Genomic DNA, 20,453 nt, shown 5'->3' on the forward strand with positions numbered 1-20,453 from the left:
ATACTAACTGAACTGAAAGGAAAAATAAACATCAATACAATAATAGTTGAGAACTTTAAGACTCCCCCTCAACAACAGATAAATCATTCAGACAGAATTAATATGAGAAGAGTGGATTTGAGCAACACTGTGGACCAAATGAGCCTAACAGACAAGTACAGAACATTGTATTTAACAGAACAGAATACACATTCTTCCCAAACCTACATAAAACACTTTTTAGGACAGATCATAGATTAAGCTATAAAACAAGTCTCAACACATCCAAGAAATAAGAATTATATCAAGTATCCTTTTTTTTTTTTTTAATGATTTTTATTTATTTCTAGGAGAGAGAGAGAGAGAGCGTGAGCAGGGGAGGGTCAGAGAGAGAGGGAGTCACAGACTGAAACAGGCTCCAGGCTCTGAGCTGGCAGTCAGCACAGAGCCCGACGCGGGGCTTGAACCCACGAACCGTGAGATCATGACCCAAGCGAAAGTCGGACGTTTAACCGACTAAGCCACCCAGGCGCCCCATCAAGTATCCTTTCTATCCAATATGTTGACTCTAGAAATCAATACCGGGAGGAAAGCTAGAAATTTCACAAACATAAAAATTAGACAACACACTTCTAAATAATCTATGGATCAGAGAAGAAATGAAAGGAAATTAAATATCTTAAGACAAATGAAAAGGAAGCACATCATAACCAAAAGTTATGAGACACAACAAAAGCAATAATAAGACAGTAGTTTACATCTATAAAATTATTCCTCAAGAAAAAAGAAAGATCTCAAATAAACAGCTTAATATTACACCCAAAGGAAGTGAAAAGGAAGAGCAAACCAAACCCAAAGTTACCAGAAAGAAAGAAATAATAAAGGTTAGAGCAGAAATAAATGAAATAGAGAAAACTATGGAAAGGATCATCAAACTATTAGTTGGTTCTTTGAAAAGGTAAACAAAACTGACAAATTGTTAGCTAGACTAACCAAGAAGAAAAGGGAGAAAAGAGAGGACTCAAATAAATAAAATTACAATGAAAAAGGAGACATTGTAGCAGATACCACAAAAATACAAGACTATAAAAGACTATTATAAACAGTTCTATGTCAATCAAATTGGAACACCAATTTGAAAAAAAAAAATGAATGAATTCCTAGAAACATACAACCTACCAAGACTGAAGAAATGAAAACGGACCAATAATTGATATGAAGACTCAATCTATAATCAAAAACCTTCCAACAAAGGGGCTCCTGGGTGGGTCAGTTGCTTAGGTGTCTGGCTCTTGATTTCAGCTCAGGTCATGTTCTCACAGTTCATGAGCTCAAGTCGCCCATCAGGCTCCATGCTAACAGCACAGAACCTGCATGGGATTCTCTGTCTCCCTCTCTCTGCCCACCCCCTTCTATCTCTCTCTCAAAACTAAATAAATAAACATTAAAAAAAAAACAAAACCTTCCAATAAGGAAACCCCAGGACCCAATGGTCTCACTGGTGAATTCTATAAAACATTTAAAGAAGAATTAATGTCAATCATTCTCAAACTCTTCCCAAAAAACTGAAGAGAAGGGAACATCCCCAAAATCCTTTTATAAGGCCAGCATTTCTCTGATATCAAAACTAGATAAGGGCACTATAAGAAAATAGAAGGCCAACATTCCTAATGAAATAGATGCAAAAATTCTCAACAACATACTAGCAAACTCTATTCAACAGCGCATTTAAGAATCATATACCAAGACCCAAATGAGTTTCATCTCTGAAATGCAAGGATGGTTCAACATATGCAAATTAATAAAAGAGGTACATCACATTAAACGCGTGAATTATAAGAATCATATGATGGTTTTAACAGATGCAGAAATCAGACCACACACATGTATCAAGCATATCACATAATGGAAGTCCTAAGAAGAAATGAGAAATATAAAGAGAGAAACCATCTGAAAAAATAATGGCCCAACAACTGAGTATCAAAATACATGTACTAAGCTGTGAAGGGATAGTAGAAGAAATAAAAAATTCAACAGTTATAACTAGAAATTTTATTATTTTTTTAATGTTTATTTTTGAGGCAGAGAGAGACAGAGCATGAGCAGGGGAGGGGCAGAGAGAGAGAGAATCTGAAGAGGCTCCAGGCACTGAGCTGTCAGCACAGAGCCGGATGCAGGACTCAAACCCATGAACCTTGAGATCACGACCTGAGCCAAAGTTGGACATTTAACCAACTGAGCAACCCAGGCACCCCAAACTAGAAATGTTATATCCTACTCTGAATAATTGATAGGACAAATAGAAAGAAAATCAAAGGGAATATAGAAGGATGACATCACTAACCAACTCAATTTACTTGAGTTTTATGAGAAGACCCAACTCAGCAACAGCAGAATAAACATTTTTTCGTACAAGCAGAGTGATCTCTGAGATGCACCATATGCTAGGCCATAAAATAAGTATCAATAAATGTTAAGAACTCAAATGATTCTCAGGGATGTTCTTTGACACCAAGTGAATTGAATTAGACATAAAAACGACAAAAAATTGGAAAATCCATAAATATTTGAAAATGAAACAACCCATTTTAAATAACTCATGGTTCAAAGAAGAAACCACAAGGGAACTTAGAAAATATTTTTAACTGAACTAAAATAATAACCTAAGATATCAGAACATCAGGGAAGGAGCAAACACATTGTGTAAAGGGAAATTTGTAGGCTCAGATACCTGAGTTAGAAAAGAAGGTCTTGGATCATTAATCTAAACTTCCACTTTAAAAGAAAAAAGAACAACAAATATAATCCAAAGCAAGAAAGAGGAAAGAAAAATTAAAACCAGAGTATAAATCAATTAAAAAATGAAAAAAGAAATATAATAGAGAAATTCATTGAAACCAGAATTTGGTTATTTTAAAAGATCAACAAAACTGATAAAACAAACTAGACTGACCAAGAAAAAAAGAGAAAAGACATAAATCATTAAAATCCAGTATGAAAGTGAAACATCACTATAGGCCAATAATAAAAGTTTAAAAGATTATAAGGAGACACTGTGATTGACTTTTTCCCAATAAATTAGAAATCTTAAATGGCCAAATATCTACATGTTACCACACCTCATTCAAGAAAAAAAAATTTCTCTTGGGGCGTGTGAATGGCTCACTCGGTTAAGCATCAGACCTCGGCTCAGGTCACTATCTCAGGGTTGGTGAGTTCGAGTTCCACATCGGGCTCTGTGCTGACTGCTCAGAGCCTGAAGCCTGCTTCAGATTCTGTGTCTCCCTCTCTCTCTCTGTCCCTCCCTTAATTGTTCACGCACTCTCTCTCGCTCTCGCTCTCTCTCTCTCTCAAGACAGATTCTTTTCTAGAGCCTTTGAAGGGAGCATGGCTCTCCTGAAACCTTAACTCCAGACTTCTGGAAAAACTGTAAGAAACTAAGCCCAGATCTGTGAGAGAATAAATGTTTGACACCAATAAACTTGCAGCGTGTTGTCATGGCAACCCTAGGAAACTATTACAAATCCTTCCTTACCTACCACTGTAAATAAAAATAACCTCAAAATGGACTGTAGACCTAAATTAAGAGCTGAAACTATAAAAATTCTAGAAAAAAAAAAAAAGCCCACAAAACATTTTTGTGACCTTGGTTATCTTATTTGCAATTAGATATGACACCAAAAGAAAAAATGGAAAACTTCAGCTCTGTAAAATATACTGGGGTGCCTGGGTGGCTCAGCTGGTTAAGCATCTGACTCTTAGTTTCTGCTCAGGTCATGATGTCACAGTTTGTGAGATCAAGTCTCGCATCGGGCTCTACACTGACAGCACAGAGCCTGTTCGGGGTTTTCTCTCTCTCCCCCCCTCTCTCTGACCCTTTCATGCTCTCTCTTTCACTCTCTCAAAATAAATAAATAAACTTAAGAAAATAAAATTAACTTTACCAGTTTTCCATTGCTGCATAACATGTCATCACAAACTTAGCAGCTTAAAACAATACCCACTTATTACTATACTTCACAACTTTGGCATGGTGTTGGTGGGTTCTCTGCTTAGACTGAAGTCAAGATGTCAGCTGGCTGTATTCTCATCTGGTGGTCTTTTTCCAAGCCCATTCACATTACTGTCAGAATTCAGTTATTTGCACCTGTAGGACTAAACTCCTGAATTCTCGCCAGCTATCTGTTGGGACCCATTTTCAGCTGCTAGTGACAGCCTCGACTCACCATGTGGCCCTCCTGTCTTCAAGCCAGCAAGGGTACTTTAAATATTTCTCATATTTCAAATCGTTCTGACTTTCCCTTTCACCCCCAGCCACAGAAAGCTCTTTGCTCTTAAAGGGTACGTGTGATTAGATTTGCCTACCTGGGTAATCTCTGCATCTTAAGGGCAACTGACTTGAGGCTTTAACCAGTACAAAAACTTTTCACAGCAGTGCCTGTATTAATGTTTGATTGAATCTCAAAGGGGCAGGAATCTTAGGATGGGAACAGGAAACATTTTTAAAATCTGTCTACCACAAAACACCATTAGGAGGGAAATCACAAGCCACAGAGTGGCAGAAAACATTTTCAAATCATGTCTCTAATAAATGGCTCATATCCAGAATATATAAAGAACACTAGCAAGTCAATAATAAGATGACAAGCAGCCCAATTAAAAGTGGACAAAGTATATGAATAGAGATTGTACCAAGGAAACAATCTATGAATGGCCAATAAAAACACATGAAAAGATGATCAACATCATGAGTCAGTGACACTTCCAGGCATTTTCCCAAATGAAATATAAATTTATGTGTGCATAAAAATCCATACACAAATGCTTCTAGTGGATTAATTTGATCACAAACAATGGGAAATAACTCTAACTTCAGTGAGCAGATAAACAAATTGGTACCTCCCTACAATGACGTACAACTCCACAATAAAAGCAATAAATCTGAAATGTGCCTGCTAAGCAGAAGACTACAGACTCAGAATAGTGCTCACCAGAAACTGAGGAGTTACGAAAATGGTGAGATATTGGTCGAAGGATACAAACGTCCAGTTAATATTTTTTTAAGTGTCTATTTTTGAGAGAGAGCGTGCAAATGGGGGAAGGGCAGAGAGAGTTGGAGACAGGATCCAAAGCAGTCTCTGCTCTGATGGCAGAGTCCCACATGGACTCAACTCATGAACTCTGAGGTCAGGACCTGAGACGAAGTCGGCCGCTTAACTGACTGAGCAAACAGTTAAACCAGCAGCAGCAAAGATGAATGGATATCTGAGGATAAATGAAAATTCTTTAAGACAAATAAGAGAGGTTTAGGACATTAACAAAAGGCAACGATAATGATATAACTTTAATTTGTTAATGTTTATTTATTTTTGAGAGAGAGAGACAGACAGACAGAGTGTGAGTTGGAGAGGGCCAGAGAGAGAGGGAGACACAGAATCTGACACAAGCTCCAGGCTTTGAGCTGTCAGCACAGAGCCCGACATGGGGCTTGAACCCACAAACTGTGAGATCATGACCTGAGCCAAAGTCCGGCGCTCTATGAACTGAGCCACCCAGGCACCCTTAATGATATAACTTTAAATGCTTATGTCAATCAGAGATTAACATAAATTGACAAAAACTGTGTGGAAGCTAAATGCAATAGTAGTTGATACCCTCTATTTTTCATTTTCAAATAATAGGCACTAGCTCTTCATTACTGTTGATCATTGGTAACACAAATGATAAATTTTTTATTTTTTTAACGTTTATATGAGAGAGAGAGAGACGCAGATCATAAACAGGGGAGAGGCAGAGAGAGAGGGAGACACAGAATCCAAAGCAGGCTCCAGGCTCTGAGCTGTCAGCACAGAACCTGACATAGAGCCTGACGCTGGGCTTGAACTCTGAAACGTGAGATCATGACCTGAGCTGAAGTCAGACGCTTAACCAACTGAGCCACCCAAGTGCCCTTCTATTGCATCTGTTTTAAATGTTGGCAACAAATTGACCAATTAAAATTCATATGTAGAGCTAATAATAATAATAATAATTAATAATAATAATATGAGTCAAACAAAACCCCTAGTGTGCAGCCTCTGTTCTCCCCAACTCTCCTTCCATTTTGTTACCCTTACACGTTTCTCACCCACTGATACTTATCCCTGTTAAACGAGTGGGGATGCCTTGAATACTTTCCTATGTTTAGAAAGAGTTTATACATGAAAATTATCTTTCTTTGAAGGACTGGAAGAGCTCATTTATAAGCTAATCTGAATCTGATTCTCTCTTTGAGGGCTGAGGGGAAAAGATATATTTTTGGCTGTTTATCAATTTCTTTTTTTTTAATTTTTAAGGTTTATTCATTTTTGAGAGGAGGGAAGAGACAGAGCGTGAGCAGGGAAGGGCTAGCGAGAGAAGAGACACAGAATCCGAAGACAGGCTCCAGCCTTTGAGCTGTCAGCACAAAGCCTGATGCAGGGCTCGAAACCACAAACTGTGAAATCATGACCTGAGCTGAAGTCAGACGTTTAACCAACTGGCGCCCTTGTAACATTCCTTTTTTCATTTAGTCTCTTATTTCTCTTTCATTTCCCTTAGGGAAACTTAGTGTTTTATCCTAATGAGTTGTATGTTTATGATTAAATAAATCTATATTTTGTTGAACACCCTATACTCATCTGCTGCAACAAAAAGTATATACAAATTGAAATGATACCTTTTCTACATTCTGTATGCCTATAATGCTCTACTAACTTTTTTCCCTTCTCACTTGAGTTATAATTGGCTTGCAATTGAGCAAAAGCATCTAATACAGAACAAACATTGATAAGTAATTATCCAACACAAAGTGTAACATTTTATTGTAAAAATGCCTCTAAGTGAAGTGAATGTTACAGTCCCACTCTGTTCAGTTCTGCATGCTGGGCACTGCACAATCAGGGGTGTCATTCAATCTAAAGCCTGTATGAGTGTCACCCTGGAAGTTGTGCACATGAGCTGCCTATGCAGCAGCCATGCGTGGGACAGTTTTTTGTTAAATCAGCCCACTTGGTCAGGAAGTAACATCAATGACGCATATTTTAGCATCAATTCTATTGTTCCTTTTCCTAAATATACACACTGATAAACATCATTCATATAAATACATAAATGAGAATGGAAGGGGTTTTGTTACACTTCCTAGAATCATCAAATTATTATTTTTGTATGTTTATTTATTTTGAGAGAGAGAGAGAGGAGGGAGAGAGAGAGAGCATGTGAGCAGAGGGACAGAGAGACAGAGAGAGAATCTCAAGCAAGCTCCACACTGTCAGCACAGAGCCCAGTGTGGAGCTTGAACCCATGAACTGTGAGATCATTACCTGAGCGAAAATCAAGAGAGGGCGCTTAATGGACTGAGTCACCCAAGCGCTCCAGAATCATCAAATTGCTATGAGTGCCCCCTCAGAATTGTTTCTGCTGGTGGTCTTACTGGTGATATTCAGCACCAGGACCAGTGGCTATGGTAAGGGAGGCGGGGAGGTGGGGGGGAGGTTGAGGTAGAACTGCCTTCTGAGTAGGGGCTGTGAACAGAGAGGTGGAAAAGACAACCAGTGTGTTTCAAGACGGATCCGCTTTAGGAAAATAGTACACATAGAAGAGGAAGATCTGGAAATTAATGACTTGAAAACTATCTGTGCCTAAAAACCCCCATTCTCCTTTATATGTAAGAATAACGTTGTCATTGTCATTGTGTGTGTGTGTGTGTGTGTGTGTGTGTGTGGTAGCCACAGTGGGAGGGAAGTCTGGCCTTGGTCTCCAATTTCAAATAAGCCTTGTATTTGCACCTCCACTCTGTTCTACTGGCCAGCGCTCCAGGGTTGTGCTGGATTTACTGGTGCCCTCCTCCCTCCCCATACCTTCCAAGCTATCACTTTAGTTATCCTCCATCAACCAGGCTTAGACAGTATTTTTCATTTTCCAAAAATTTGTCATCATCTTTTGGCAGTGGACACTTTCCCTCCCATCCCAAAATTATTTATTTTGAGGGAAAGAGAGAGAGAGAGAGAGAGCTAGTAAGTAGGGGAGGGGCAGAGAGAGAAAGAGAAAGTCCCAAGCAGACTCTGAGCTGACAGGCTCCGTGCTGACACGGGGCTTGAACTCACAAACTGTGAGATCATGACCTGAGCCAAAAGCAACTGAACTGATGTAACCGACTGACCTGCCAGGCCCCTCATCCAACATGACTTTATTAGTCTTTTACTAGCCTTTTAATAACAGCTCAAGAGAAATGTGAAAATATATATATATATAGCCTGAACTAAAAACTTGTGGAATGATCTTAATAAATAGCTATCTAATTCACCAGATAGTCTAAATGGAGCATTAAAATCTGTTCTACCCAGAGGAGAGAAGGTCCTTCCTGGTGCCTCTTCAGGGCAACCAGCTGCTCTCACCCCATCTCAGTTGCCATTTTGATCATTAAAATGAACTTTGTCTGATGCAGGCTGCGAAGCATCGCACCGATGTAACACAGTTGGTGACTGAGTATAGTCATAGGGTCACTGACTAGAAGCCCACACCGGCTTTCTCCAAGCAAGATTCAACTTGCAATTTCCTGAGCTCCGGACGGAAGGGCACTTCCAAACTGCATTTATGAGGTAGCCCCCATAGGGGGGAAATAACTGCCATTAGCAAGCACAGGACTTTAGAAAACACACCAGTTTCTTTGTTATTGATAGTGTGATTCATCGATCCCTAGAATCTGATTGAGAACGTTGGGGTATAAATCATGCCATATGCACAGTTTCGGAAACATCACCGCGAGTAATTCAAAGCATATTTCAACTGCCCGTGGCACGCATTTCTGGATTAGCGTCACATATGGGTTCACAAGAAACAACAGGGGCTATTTGTTTATATGGTCACATTTCTATCCTTCATTTTACATCACATTCAACTTGACACCAGCTATACATATCAGTACACACATCAGTGCGGGTTTACATTTCTTTCTCAGGTGTCTGGGAACAAAACATAGGTTGATTCACAAGTAAAGGGTAATTAGGGGCGCCTGGGTGGCTTAGTCGGTTAAGCGTCCGACTTTCGCTTAGGTCATGATCTCGCGGTTCGTGGGTTCGGGCCCCGCGTCGGGCTCTGTGCTGACTGCCAGCTCAGAGCCTGGAGCCTGTTTCAGTCTGTGACTCCCTCTCTCTCTGAGCCTCCCCTGCTCACGCTGTCTCTCTCTCTCTCTCTCCTAGAAATAAATAAAACATTTAAAAAAAAAAAACAAGTAAAGGGTAATTAATGTCACGGACAGAGATTTTTGTTACCAAAAGAAACAAACATTATGACTTCTTCAGTGTGCCCACTACCTGAACTGTTCCTCTAAGCAGAAATGTTCTCGGCCAGCAAGTTAATTGCCAGGATATGCCATACTTATTTCCAAGGTCCACACTGACTTGTCCATACTCTCAATCATTCAACATGTGTTTATTGAGTACCTACCATATGAAAGACGCAGTTTTAAGTGCAGTGGGTAATAAGGATCCTTGTCTCTAAGGCAACCTCAGACTAAGATAAGGAAGCGACATTTACATAAATGACAGGAATATCAAATAGAAAGGCACAAATGATGAGATAAAATCAGCACAGGTCGTCACCAAGAGACAACTGAGAAATTGGCCAAAGCCTAGAATGCAAATGAGGCATAAAAAAAAAAAAAAAAGAAAGAAAGAAAGAAAAGAAAAGAAAAGAAATGGAAACTCATTGGAAGGGTGTGTATCAACATCATTTTAAATTCTATGATCTAGAATAGTCCTTTTGTTTTGTTCTGTATCTACTTTAATCAAGGGATAAAACCAGGGCACCTGGGTGGCTCAGTTAGTTAAGTGTCTGACTTCGGCAGACCAATCTGAATGAGAGTGTTGGACTAGGAGTCAAGAGACACAGCCTCTGATTCCCAATCTGTCATTGTCTTGCTGTTTGACCCTAGAAAATGCGCTTGACCTCTCTGAGACTCCATTCCCCCATTAAATGATATACTTAAGTACATAATTATAAAAATCTCATATCATTTTATAAAATTCTGTATCTAGAAATTAGAGTCTACTCTACTAGGCATACAAAACAATCTGAGAAATCAGTTCTTAACAGCTAACAGAGTCATTGTGTTTCAAGAAAAAAAAAAGTATGGGCTATTACCCCACACTGTCAGTTCTGCAACAACACCGTAGATGTGTTCCTATGCTAAATTGTGAGAAAAAGAAAACAAAATATGACTTATGAAGAAAGTGGGATTGGGGTTGCAACACTCAAAAGTTTCATCAGTGACTCAGAGGGGGGGAAAAGATGGCAACATAATAAAACCAGTGGCAGAGTCTCATACCTGTTCAGTGGTTAAGAAATGCATAAATAGGCACAAATAATGTGGCACTTTACCTTGAAAAAGACTGGAATTTTGCTGTGGAATGGGCTGGGAAGAGTTGCAGCTTGGGAGTTATTGCAAAGCAGAAGAAAAGTGACTTGGAAATAGGCAGGAAGTTGCAACAGCAGATCTGGGTACATGTGGGTCCTCATTCTCTGTTGAGCATCAGCATGAACATCACAATTCAGTGATGTGCAGCAGCCTTAAACCCTGGAACATGTTTTCCTGAATTTGAGATGTTGGTCCTTCAAGACATGCATTAATCACAGAAACCTGTTCATCAAAATTGAAAATCGGATCCGATGTGTAGGCTCCTTCTTCAATCAACTTCTATATCACTGCTGGAAATCCTTTGGTGGCTTTCTCATCTGCACTCACAACTTTGTCTAACTGCTGAGGGCTTTGGATACTGTAATGACATTTAAAACCACTGTAGCAGCCACCACTAGCCCCTAAAGGGATCGCTTCTGCAGAATTAGACAATTTCTGCTTAAGGTCTTTGAATACAAATTGTGTTCTCCTGTTGCATGCACTGCTTGGCAATTTGAGCCAGAACACTTAGGTTTTTCTGGGATGTTGAATGAGGTGGGCTTTTTTTTCCTCTTAATGTAGAAGAATGTTACAAATGTGAAAGAATAGAAAAAGATAACTAACCTTCAAGAATAATGCTGGCTGGAAGCATTGGAGGTGTGTGCACGTGTGTGTTCTGTGTATTTCTGTGTGATTCAGGTGCAAAAAAAGTGTGCATGAGTAAACTCAAAATTCACTTTTTATACAAATCATGCCCTAAACTATTCACATTCAATTCTCTAAGTTATCATTCATTCCAAAACAAGTGTTTGGCAAGACAATTGTACTCTTTTTTTTAAGTTTATTCATTTCTTTTGAGAAAGAGAAAGACAGAGCTTGTGCACACACACAAGCAGAAGAAAGGCAGAGAGAAGGAGCGACAGCATCCCAAGCAGGTTCAGTGTGGAACCCAATGTGGCGCTCGAACTCATAAACTGTGAGATCATGACCTGAACCAAAATCAAGAGTCTGATGCTTAACCAACTGAGCCACCCAGGTGCCCCAAGATGGCTACACTCTTGACGGCAAGTATTAAAGCTATGATGTTAGAGTTACTATATGTCAGATATAGAATATTGGACATCTCCCATAGTCTCTCATAGATGGGATTGGATACATTTAGAAATGAGTTCTATTACATGGGGAGCAATCCAAGAGAGTCATAACTTTAATACAATTAGTCACAGCATAGATGAGAATGGAAGGGCTGCCCTGGATGACCTTCAAAGGAAGGTGCTCACTCACGTATTTATCAAGGCTGTGACAGTATTATCTCAGATAGTTTCTGATGGTATTCAATGATACAGAGCCATGTCCAAGAAATCTCAAGTTTTCAACAAAACCGTCCCCTTTACTTCTCTTCAATAACCTATCAGAGAACATGATGCTTACCTCTGTCCAAATTTTCATAAATGGAAAGCAGTTTCCCATTGATTACCCTCAGATAAGACCTTTATCAGACTTGTTTCCCTACACTTATTACCAACATTTTACTAGAACGTAAGAAAAAAGAAGAAGAAGAAAAATACAAAGATTTTCAGAAAACAGCCATAGGAAGTATGAGAGACATGGAAACATTTCCTACAGGTATAGGAAGAATCTGCTGGGGTAATTCAGGCTTACAGAAGAAACCTCCCCCCCAAAAAAAGAACATTTTAATTATGGTAGAATTTCTCTCAATTCCTCTCACGCTTACACCTCTCACTCCGTCCATCAGGAAATTCTTGTTGCCTCTAACTTCAAAACACATCAACACCCCACAACTTCTCATCACCTCCACTGTCAATACTCTGGGCCAGCCCACTGCCGTCTCCCCCAGAGGGTAATAAAACTAAGTAGTCTCCCTGCTTCTCTCGAACTCCCTCCAGGATATTCTTGAACAAACAGCCATTGCTGTCCTTTGAAGCTATCCAATGGCAGCACATTTCATCCCAGATAAAAGACCATCTATCTATCCTGCTTTCATGTGACAATGGCTAGTCATGCTTCTGGAACATGCCAGGCATGTCCCACCTCTGCCACAGACTTTTGCTCAAATGTCACTGTCTCAGTGACACCCACCTTGAACAACCTATTTAAGAATTGCAAGCTGTTCTTCAACACACACACACACACACACACACACACACACACACACACACACTTACATTAGTAATTCCATTTATATTGCTTTTTTGTCCCCCATGGCATTTATTTCCTTCTATGTGCCAGATAATTTACTTTTCACCATGATTCTTGCCTGTCATCTGTCTTCCCCCATAGATACTTGAGCACCATGTCTCACTAATGTATCAAGAACAGAACCTGGCATGTAGCAAGTGCTCAATAAATACTGAAGAAATTAGCCATTTTTAAGTTAATGGAAGTTAATATGAGAAAGAAGTTGGCTGGCTCTTCTCCATGAGAGAGAAAACAAGCAATAAAGGGAATGTAGAAAAAGAAAATAACAAAATAAGGAAAAGCTTTTTAGCTAGTAAGGGAGAACAAAACTATTAAAATAAGCTACTTGAAGGAAGCTTCTTTTGATTATCCAGGTGTTTTTTGAGAGAGCATTAGGGCTTCGTTGGTTAGGAATCAGCTGGAAAGAAAAGAAAAAAAAAAAAAAACAGGAAATATTGAGTAAAATCCTAACTTCTATTTTTAATTTTTTTATTTATTTCTGAGAGAGAGAGAGACAGAGAGACAGAGAGAGAGACAGCATGAGCAGAGCAGGGTCAGAGAGAGAGGGAGATACAGAATCTGAAATAGTCTCCAGGCTCTGAGCTGGCTGTCGGCACAAAGCCCGATGCAGGGCTCGAACCCAAGGACCATGAGATCATGACCTGAGCTGAAGTCCAACGCTCAACCAACTGAGCCACCCAGGCACCCCCTAACTTCTATTTTTTAAAAACTATTTATTCATTTATTTTTAGAGAGAGAGTGAGTGTGAGAGGGACAGAGAGAGTGGGAGAAAGTCCCAAGTAGGATCCGTGCTATGAGCACAGAGCCTGATGTGGGGCTTGATCTCACGAGCTGTCAGCACAGAGCCCGACACCAGGCTCAAACCCACGAACCGTGAGATCATGACCTGAGCTGAAGTCAGTCACCCAACCGACTGAGCCACCCAGGAGCCACCCAGGTGCCCCGGCTTAACCTCTGTTTTAAATGAAAACTAGATGTTGGGCACAAATTATCTGCAGACAGATTTCTGCTACTTACCTGCCTCTCCTTTTCCGAAAGGATGTCCCTGACTCAGTGAATTACAGCTTCACAATTTAAGGATTTTCATCAGTCCTGTGAGGGTGGGGCTTAAGAGTCTTTATGACATTGTATTTTAAGCTTGAATTCTTAAAAATAGCCTGTCCCAAAAAAACTAAATGGCAAGATCAAATGCGTTGATTATTCACCTATTTTTTAGGATGAGGGGTAGATCACTTTTCTAATTACATAGAAATCACATAACAACAACAAAATTCCTCTACGTTAATGTACTAAGAAGTCCCCAGTTGAGATTCCAGAGACACAAACAAGGACTCTCCCTGCAAAGGTTCTAGCTGTTCACAAAGAACAAAAATATAGACAAAAACACTTTGATTTTAGCAGCCATTTTCAAGGCTTAACAGGAGAAATTCCGTATAAACTATTATAAGGCTAGTGATGAATAAGAATCATGTGACAGAAAGATAAATTAATCACATCAATTATCATCTAAATTGCCATTTTACACTTAAGTATTATAAGTAATCAAAGGAAAAATTGAGAAAAACAAAATGAATTTCCAAGACTATACATGGCCCTTTTTTTGACTGAAATTAATGTGGAAATTCAGATTTAAATAAGTAAATAAGCATAAGTAGGCAATCTGAATAATTGTACCAAGCCAACATTTTTCTCACAAAGAAATAGCATTTAATCAATAAGGTACAGTTATGTCTTTAGCTTTCATATAATGGTGGGTATAAAGCAATCCTAAGTCTCTTCAGAAATCAAAGTCTATTTAAGGGAAGGAAATTATAGTCTACAAAATTTATACAAATGATAACAATGTGAATTTTAATATTTTAACACTAATTTAAAGCAACAGCTGCCAATTTAAATAAATAATCCAGGGTGCCTAAGTGGCTCAGTTGGTTAAGCCTTCAGCTCTAGATTTCCGCGTAGGTCATGATCTCACTGTTTGGTTCATGGGATGGAACCGCCCCCCCCTCCCCACGCTGGGCTTTGTGCTGACAGCTCAGAGCCTGCTTGGGATTCTCTCTCTTCCCTCTCTCTCTGCTCCCCCTCTCCCATGCTGACACGCGAGCTCTCTCTCAAAATAAATAAACTTAAAAAAATAAAGACTATTTCAAATGTATTGTTTCATAATTTTTACCTTTTAAATATTTAAATCTAGAGAGCAGGTGAAACCATATTACAATAAAGTACCTTATATCTTATTCCGTTTGGCCAGACTAAGCAACTGTTAATATTTTGCCATATTTGCTTTCTCTCTGAATGCATCTGTATGTATAGATTTTTATGTATAGATATAAGTTCCAAGTGCCACAAACAAGACCTTTGCCTAAACTTAAAAGGCTTATGATCTCCTGAGGGAAGAAAAACACAAAAATAAACGAAACAAAGCTTAACATCAGTAGGTTCTATGATAGATTTGTGTTCTGGAAACATCTATATCTATATACAGGAGGGTACAAGTAAGGGGTCAATTTAACCCTGGGGAAATAAGGAGACTGTATCATGGAAGAGACCTAGGAAAACCCAATGGAATGCCAGCTGACTGGTTTTGCATATTCAGCCTGGCAATGCGCATGTTCCGGTGAAGGACGTGAGATGGACACAGTTTTGTCATTCCCTGCATCATCTTCCCTGCTTCTGCTGTCCTTTCGCCTCCCAGCTGGATACTCTAGTGTCCACTATGGGTGTCCCAGTGCTCACTATGTGTAGCTCCAATGCCTTCCTCTCTCCTGAGTCATGGCAAGCCAAGCCAAGCCAAGTAATAAGCTTGAGTACCCTGTTGCAAGTAATATTCTAGATCAGTGGTTATTGGAGTCTTCTGCATACTGGATTCATCCAGGGATCTTTTTATTTTACTTTTTAATTATTTATTAAGGTTTTTAATTTATTTCTGAGAGAGAGAGAGACAGCGTGAGCAGGGGAGGGTCAGAGAGAGAGAGACACAGAATCTGAAATAGGCTCAGGCTCTGAGCTGTCAGCACAGAGCCCGACACGGGGCTCGAACACACAAACCCGTGAGATCATGACCTGAGCCGAAGTCGGACGCTTAACCGACTGAGCCACCCAGGTGCCCCGGGATCTTTTTAAAAATACTAGGACTGGGGCGTCTGGGTGGCTTAGTCGGTTAAGCATCCGACTTTCGCTTAGGTCATGATCTCGCGGTTCGTGGGTTCGAGCGCCATTTCGGGCTCTGTGCTGACTGCCAGCTCAGAGCCTGGAGCCTATTTCAGAGTCTGTATCTCCCTCTCTCTCTGACCCTCCCCTGCTCATGCTGTCTCTCTCTTTCTCTCCTAGAAATAAATAAAAATATTAAAAAAATACTAGGACTAATACTAATATTTAAAAATACTAAAAATAACTAGTACTAGTACCAACGATGGGTTTGAGTCCTAGAGATTCATATTGTATTACTATGATGTGAGACGCCATGGAAAATTGTAATACAAACCCAAGGCTAAGAACCATGGGTATGATTCCCCAGCTTTAGAATGCATGTAAATAATCTGAAGACCTTATTACAGTAAATCTTTTGGCTCTAGAGTGAGGCCCAGGTTTCTACACATTTTTTAAGTTTATTTTATGTATTATGTATTTGTTTCGAAAGGAAGAGAGAAAGGTGGAGAGGGAAGAGCAAAGAGGCTTCATCCCATCCCATCCCATGAACCATGAGATCACTGCCTGAGCTGAAATCAAGAGTTAGGTGCTTGGGGCGCCTGGGTGGTTCAGTCGGTTAAGCATCCGACTTTGGCACAGGTCATGATCTCACGGTTCATGGGTTCAAGCCCTGCGTCGGGCTCTGTGCTGAAGGCTCAGAGCCTGGAGCCTGCTTCCGATTCTGTGTCTCCCTCTCTTTCTTCCCCTCCCCCGCTCACTCTCTGCTTCTCAAAATAATATGAAGACATAAAAACATTAAAAAGTAAGAGTTAGACCCTTAACTACCTGAGCCACCCAGGGACTCCTGAGATTATACATTTCTAACCAGCATTCAGGTGACTCTGTGTTGCTTGTCTGAGGACTACGGTTTGAGTAGCAAGGTTCTAGCCTATGCACTGACCACAACTGCTATTCCCCAAGCTGTCACAACATCAGTGGAACTTAAGGCCTAACCAGTGAGTCAATTATGTCTGTACTACCCCAGTTGTAAATCCACCTTCCTCCTCACAGTGTACCTGGTCTGGTAGTACTTAAAATGTGGCCCTTGGTCCAGGAGCATCAATATCACCTTGAAACGAGTGAGGAATTCAAATTCTCAGAACTTAGACCCCAGATTTACTAAATCAGAAGTTCTGAAGGCAGGGACAGCAAAGCTGTGTTGTAATATCCAAATTAGGTGGATGGATGCTTGAATTTGAAAAACACTGACCTAGGATGTGTGTTGGGGAATCGTCCTTTCTCCCCTTTTTGTACTTCTGACCAACTACTGTAGATCAGTGATTTTATCTGCTTACACATTGGAGTCACTTATAATATGCCTGTGCCCCTCCCCTGAATCTCTAGAAGGTTCAGTTATCAAAAGAGTCTCATAAAATCTCCTCAGTTGATTCTAATATATACAGCTGGAGCTGAGGATCATTATTTTGAAAAATCTCGGGTGGGGGGGTTCTCATGTGGAATCTTATCTTTCAGCCAATCTCAGTCTCTGAAATCTAAATACTCATGATCAAATTCCCCAGATTATCTTCCAATATTGTTGGCTGATATCTGAATCCCGTTTTATGGTATTCCCAATGAATGTTAACAGGACATGACTCAGAAACATTCAGAATCGCTTCTGCCTTCTTTGCTTAAGATAAGCATCTAATGAGTAGAGTCTTTATATACAAACCTCTTGGCTAGTTTCCTGACGGCTACATCCCATTAGAATTCCTTTTGCATCATCTATGCATCCTTTTCTGCCCTCTCTTAATGCTTACTTCTTCCCAAGCCACATTCCTTCATCTGTCTTAACACCACATGGCCCCATAGCCTTCATTTGTTTTTCCTCTGCTTCAAGGATGTAAACCATCCTTGAGTGAAGGTAGATGTCTTTTCTAGACCTAGACTTACACCCTACCTGGAATGCTATAGGTTTATGGAATAGAGAATAAATATTCCAGTGCTGAGTGTCCACATAATCCTCATGAAATTGTTAGTCTTCAGACTCTGTCCCTGATTTAGCCACTGCTCTTGAGTTGTTTTCAATCTGTATGTTTCTCTGTCTCCACTGCCTTGGCCCAAATCATGAGATCAATTGCAGCCTTATTTCCTTTCTAAATGTCACCGATTCTTCAAGGACATCCAGCAGATGTCCTCCTTCTTAGAACATCTGACATTGCATGTGCACTGTTTTCAAGCAGTTACATAGATGATAAAGTAGGATTTCAGGAAAAAATAGAATTACTATATTTTCTTTCGTCTTCCCCCAAAGAATCCATTTATATGCTGCAGTTACTATGACATGCTCATCAGGACTACTAGACTTGGTAACTTAGAGCAGCCTTTCCACTTGTTTTGGCATATAAAAGTTTTATTTAATCCAATCCAGAAGATTTTGCAATATGCCTATTCATTGAACTCACCACTTGCTTTTCAAAATACTGCTCTTCACAAGTGTATCAGTGGTCTGGTTAGGGGCTGTCTTTCTAGGTGCAAGGGTAGGGCTGGAAAGAAGTTTTCTTTGTTTTTTTCTCTAAGTAAGTTGGTCTTCACACAGACTGATAATCCATGGGAAAAAACAGCCAACACTTGAGGTCACCTCCTGGCTTATCCTCTTTGTGGTGCCAGTAGGATCCAAAGGAAACGGGTTCTACTTTCAACAGTCAGAGGATGTTGGGTCCTTGCTGGGTCTCGACAAGTATGACGGTGGCAACACTAGCCTCTCTGAGATAGGTAAGTGTGGCCCTGATCCACAGTGAGGATGGCCAGGCTTTCAGGAACTGAACTGACCAAGCACACATGTATGTGTATGTGTGTGTGCATGCACACACACACGCGCACACGCACACACATACGGCTCAAATAAGAACTAAGAGTTAATCCCCTTCTTTCATTTCAAGCATAAGAGTGTATAAACTCAAAATTGCTCTGCTACATTATGTTATATCAACCAGCTTTGTAGTGAAGACCTGCAGGCTTTAGTCGCTTCAAGGGGAAATGCTGGTGTCCAAAGAAAGTCTCATGACAAACTGGCAATTGCTTGGGGGTGGGGGGAGGCCCAGGAGTGAGGATCTTGTCTTGGGGATCCTTCCCCAAACCAAATATCTCTTCATCCTGCAGAGTGACGACCCTGGTGACCTACATAATTCAGATGACCTCACGCAGAAGTAAACACGAAATGTTTAAACAGGAAGCCTTTAACCAGGCGGCATTGGGGGAAGGAGGTAGAGAGAAGGAATTAAATGGTTACAGAGTCTTAGAAACAGGGGAGAGTATTACATGGTATTTTTCAACTAATTTTTGTTCCTTGTCTAAAACCAAATGGGTTTAAAGCTTCCCTCTCCACCACAGCCCAGACAAGGTGGTTTGGAGTAGGTGTTATACACAGAATACTTACATGGTGGCAGTGGTGGTATAGTCAGCCATATGTGAAATAGCAAATTGAAAAAAGAAGTCTTCCATAAAGACAACATGGAAGAAGAGCAGATAGAAAGCTTGAGAACCCACTACTATTGGTATTTAAACAGCAGCTCTGATGCGGTGGGAACAGGTATGAGGCTAAGGGTCTTTATTCACATTTATTGAGTCTATTCGGGACCAGGCAGCATGCTAAATGGTGGGAGTGTGTAATCTCATTTGATAACCACACCCTTTTGTATAAACACTCCCATATCGTCATGCAGAATGTGCAGGGCTAGTACAAGGGAGAACCCTTAAGCAACGTGAAGCAAGACACGCATGTCCCATGACCAAAAAATCCTTTACACCAAGGTTGGAAAAAAAACGCTCATACCTGCAGTCTCTCTTGCTTAGAGCCTCCTTATCCAGAAATTGTGAAGTTACACTTGCTTACTTTGTAATGTGTCGATGAAGGAATTAAGTTAAAAGGAAAAACAAACCTTTGCCTTGCAGTTTTCTGCACCAGGAAAACTGGCTGTGTTTGGATGTCAGCTCTGATCTTGAAGTTAGTTAGCTGTCACCAAGGGCTCCCACTTTGGGCTTCATTCTTGTGAAGGGCAAATCTTCTAAATCCTGGACTTCACCATAAAGCGTGCCTGTGAGCCGCAGACAAACACCCTGGGTGCCGCCATGACCACCCAGTGGGCCCTTGGGGGTGTCTTTCTCACCCCAAGACAGAAAGAATCACACTTTTGCCAAAGGACTGAAGCAGAGCGAGTAATACTGTATTTCATAGGAACTTTGAAACAAGCACCCCCAATCCTTTGTTGTCTGTCTCATTGCCTCTTAGAAATTTCATTGTCATATATATTTTTTTAAGTTAAGCAAGAACCCAGCACACAGGGAGAAGGCAGCTGGTAATTTTGCTATTGTCCTAAACCACAGGCCTTTGAGGAAGGATCTAAACGGCATCCCCATGTGCTCAGATGAGGAAACACAAATTAGGAGAGACTGACATCCTTCTCTATCACCACAGGGAGTAAATAGAAAATCAGAAGATGAATGCAGGCTGTTCGTTCCATGTCTAAGCTCTTTGCACCTCCCGGAGCCCCTGTCATGGGGGTCGGACCCATCGAATAAATATTGATGAGTGTAAACGGTCTTTGGTCAAGGGTTCAGAAACATACCCCAGGCCAACGGAAAATCAGAAAGATGGAAAAAGAGGGGGTGAGGACAGTAATTCCTAGCAATACTGTAACAAATAATCAAA

At 40.4% G+C, this 20,453-nt stretch overlaps 1 protein-coding gene across 1 annotated transcript in view; it reads right to left on the bottom strand.

The window, feature by feature from the left end:
- LOC120231671 (orofacial cleft 1 candidate gene 1 protein-like) overlaps positions 1–18,928 on the bottom strand; it is a gene marked incomplete at its 3' end in the record, with an annotated part of 80,939 nt that extends 62,011 nt beyond the window's left edge. Inside the window, 1 exon segment of the mRNA XM_039231863.1 lies at positions 18,754–18,928. Coding sequence (XP_039087794.1) covers positions 18,754–18,928 — 175 coding nt within the window.
- Between the last annotated feature and the right edge of the window lie 1,525 nt (positions 18,929–20,453).

Source organism: Hyaena hyaena, unplaced genomic scaffold (genome assembly GCF_003009895.1).
Source record: "Hyaena hyaena isolate Hyena2069 unplaced genomic scaffold, ASM300989v1 scaffold_60, whole genome shotgun sequence".
NCBI lineage: Eukaryota > Metazoa > Chordata > Mammalia > Carnivora > Hyaenidae > Hyaena > Hyaena hyaena.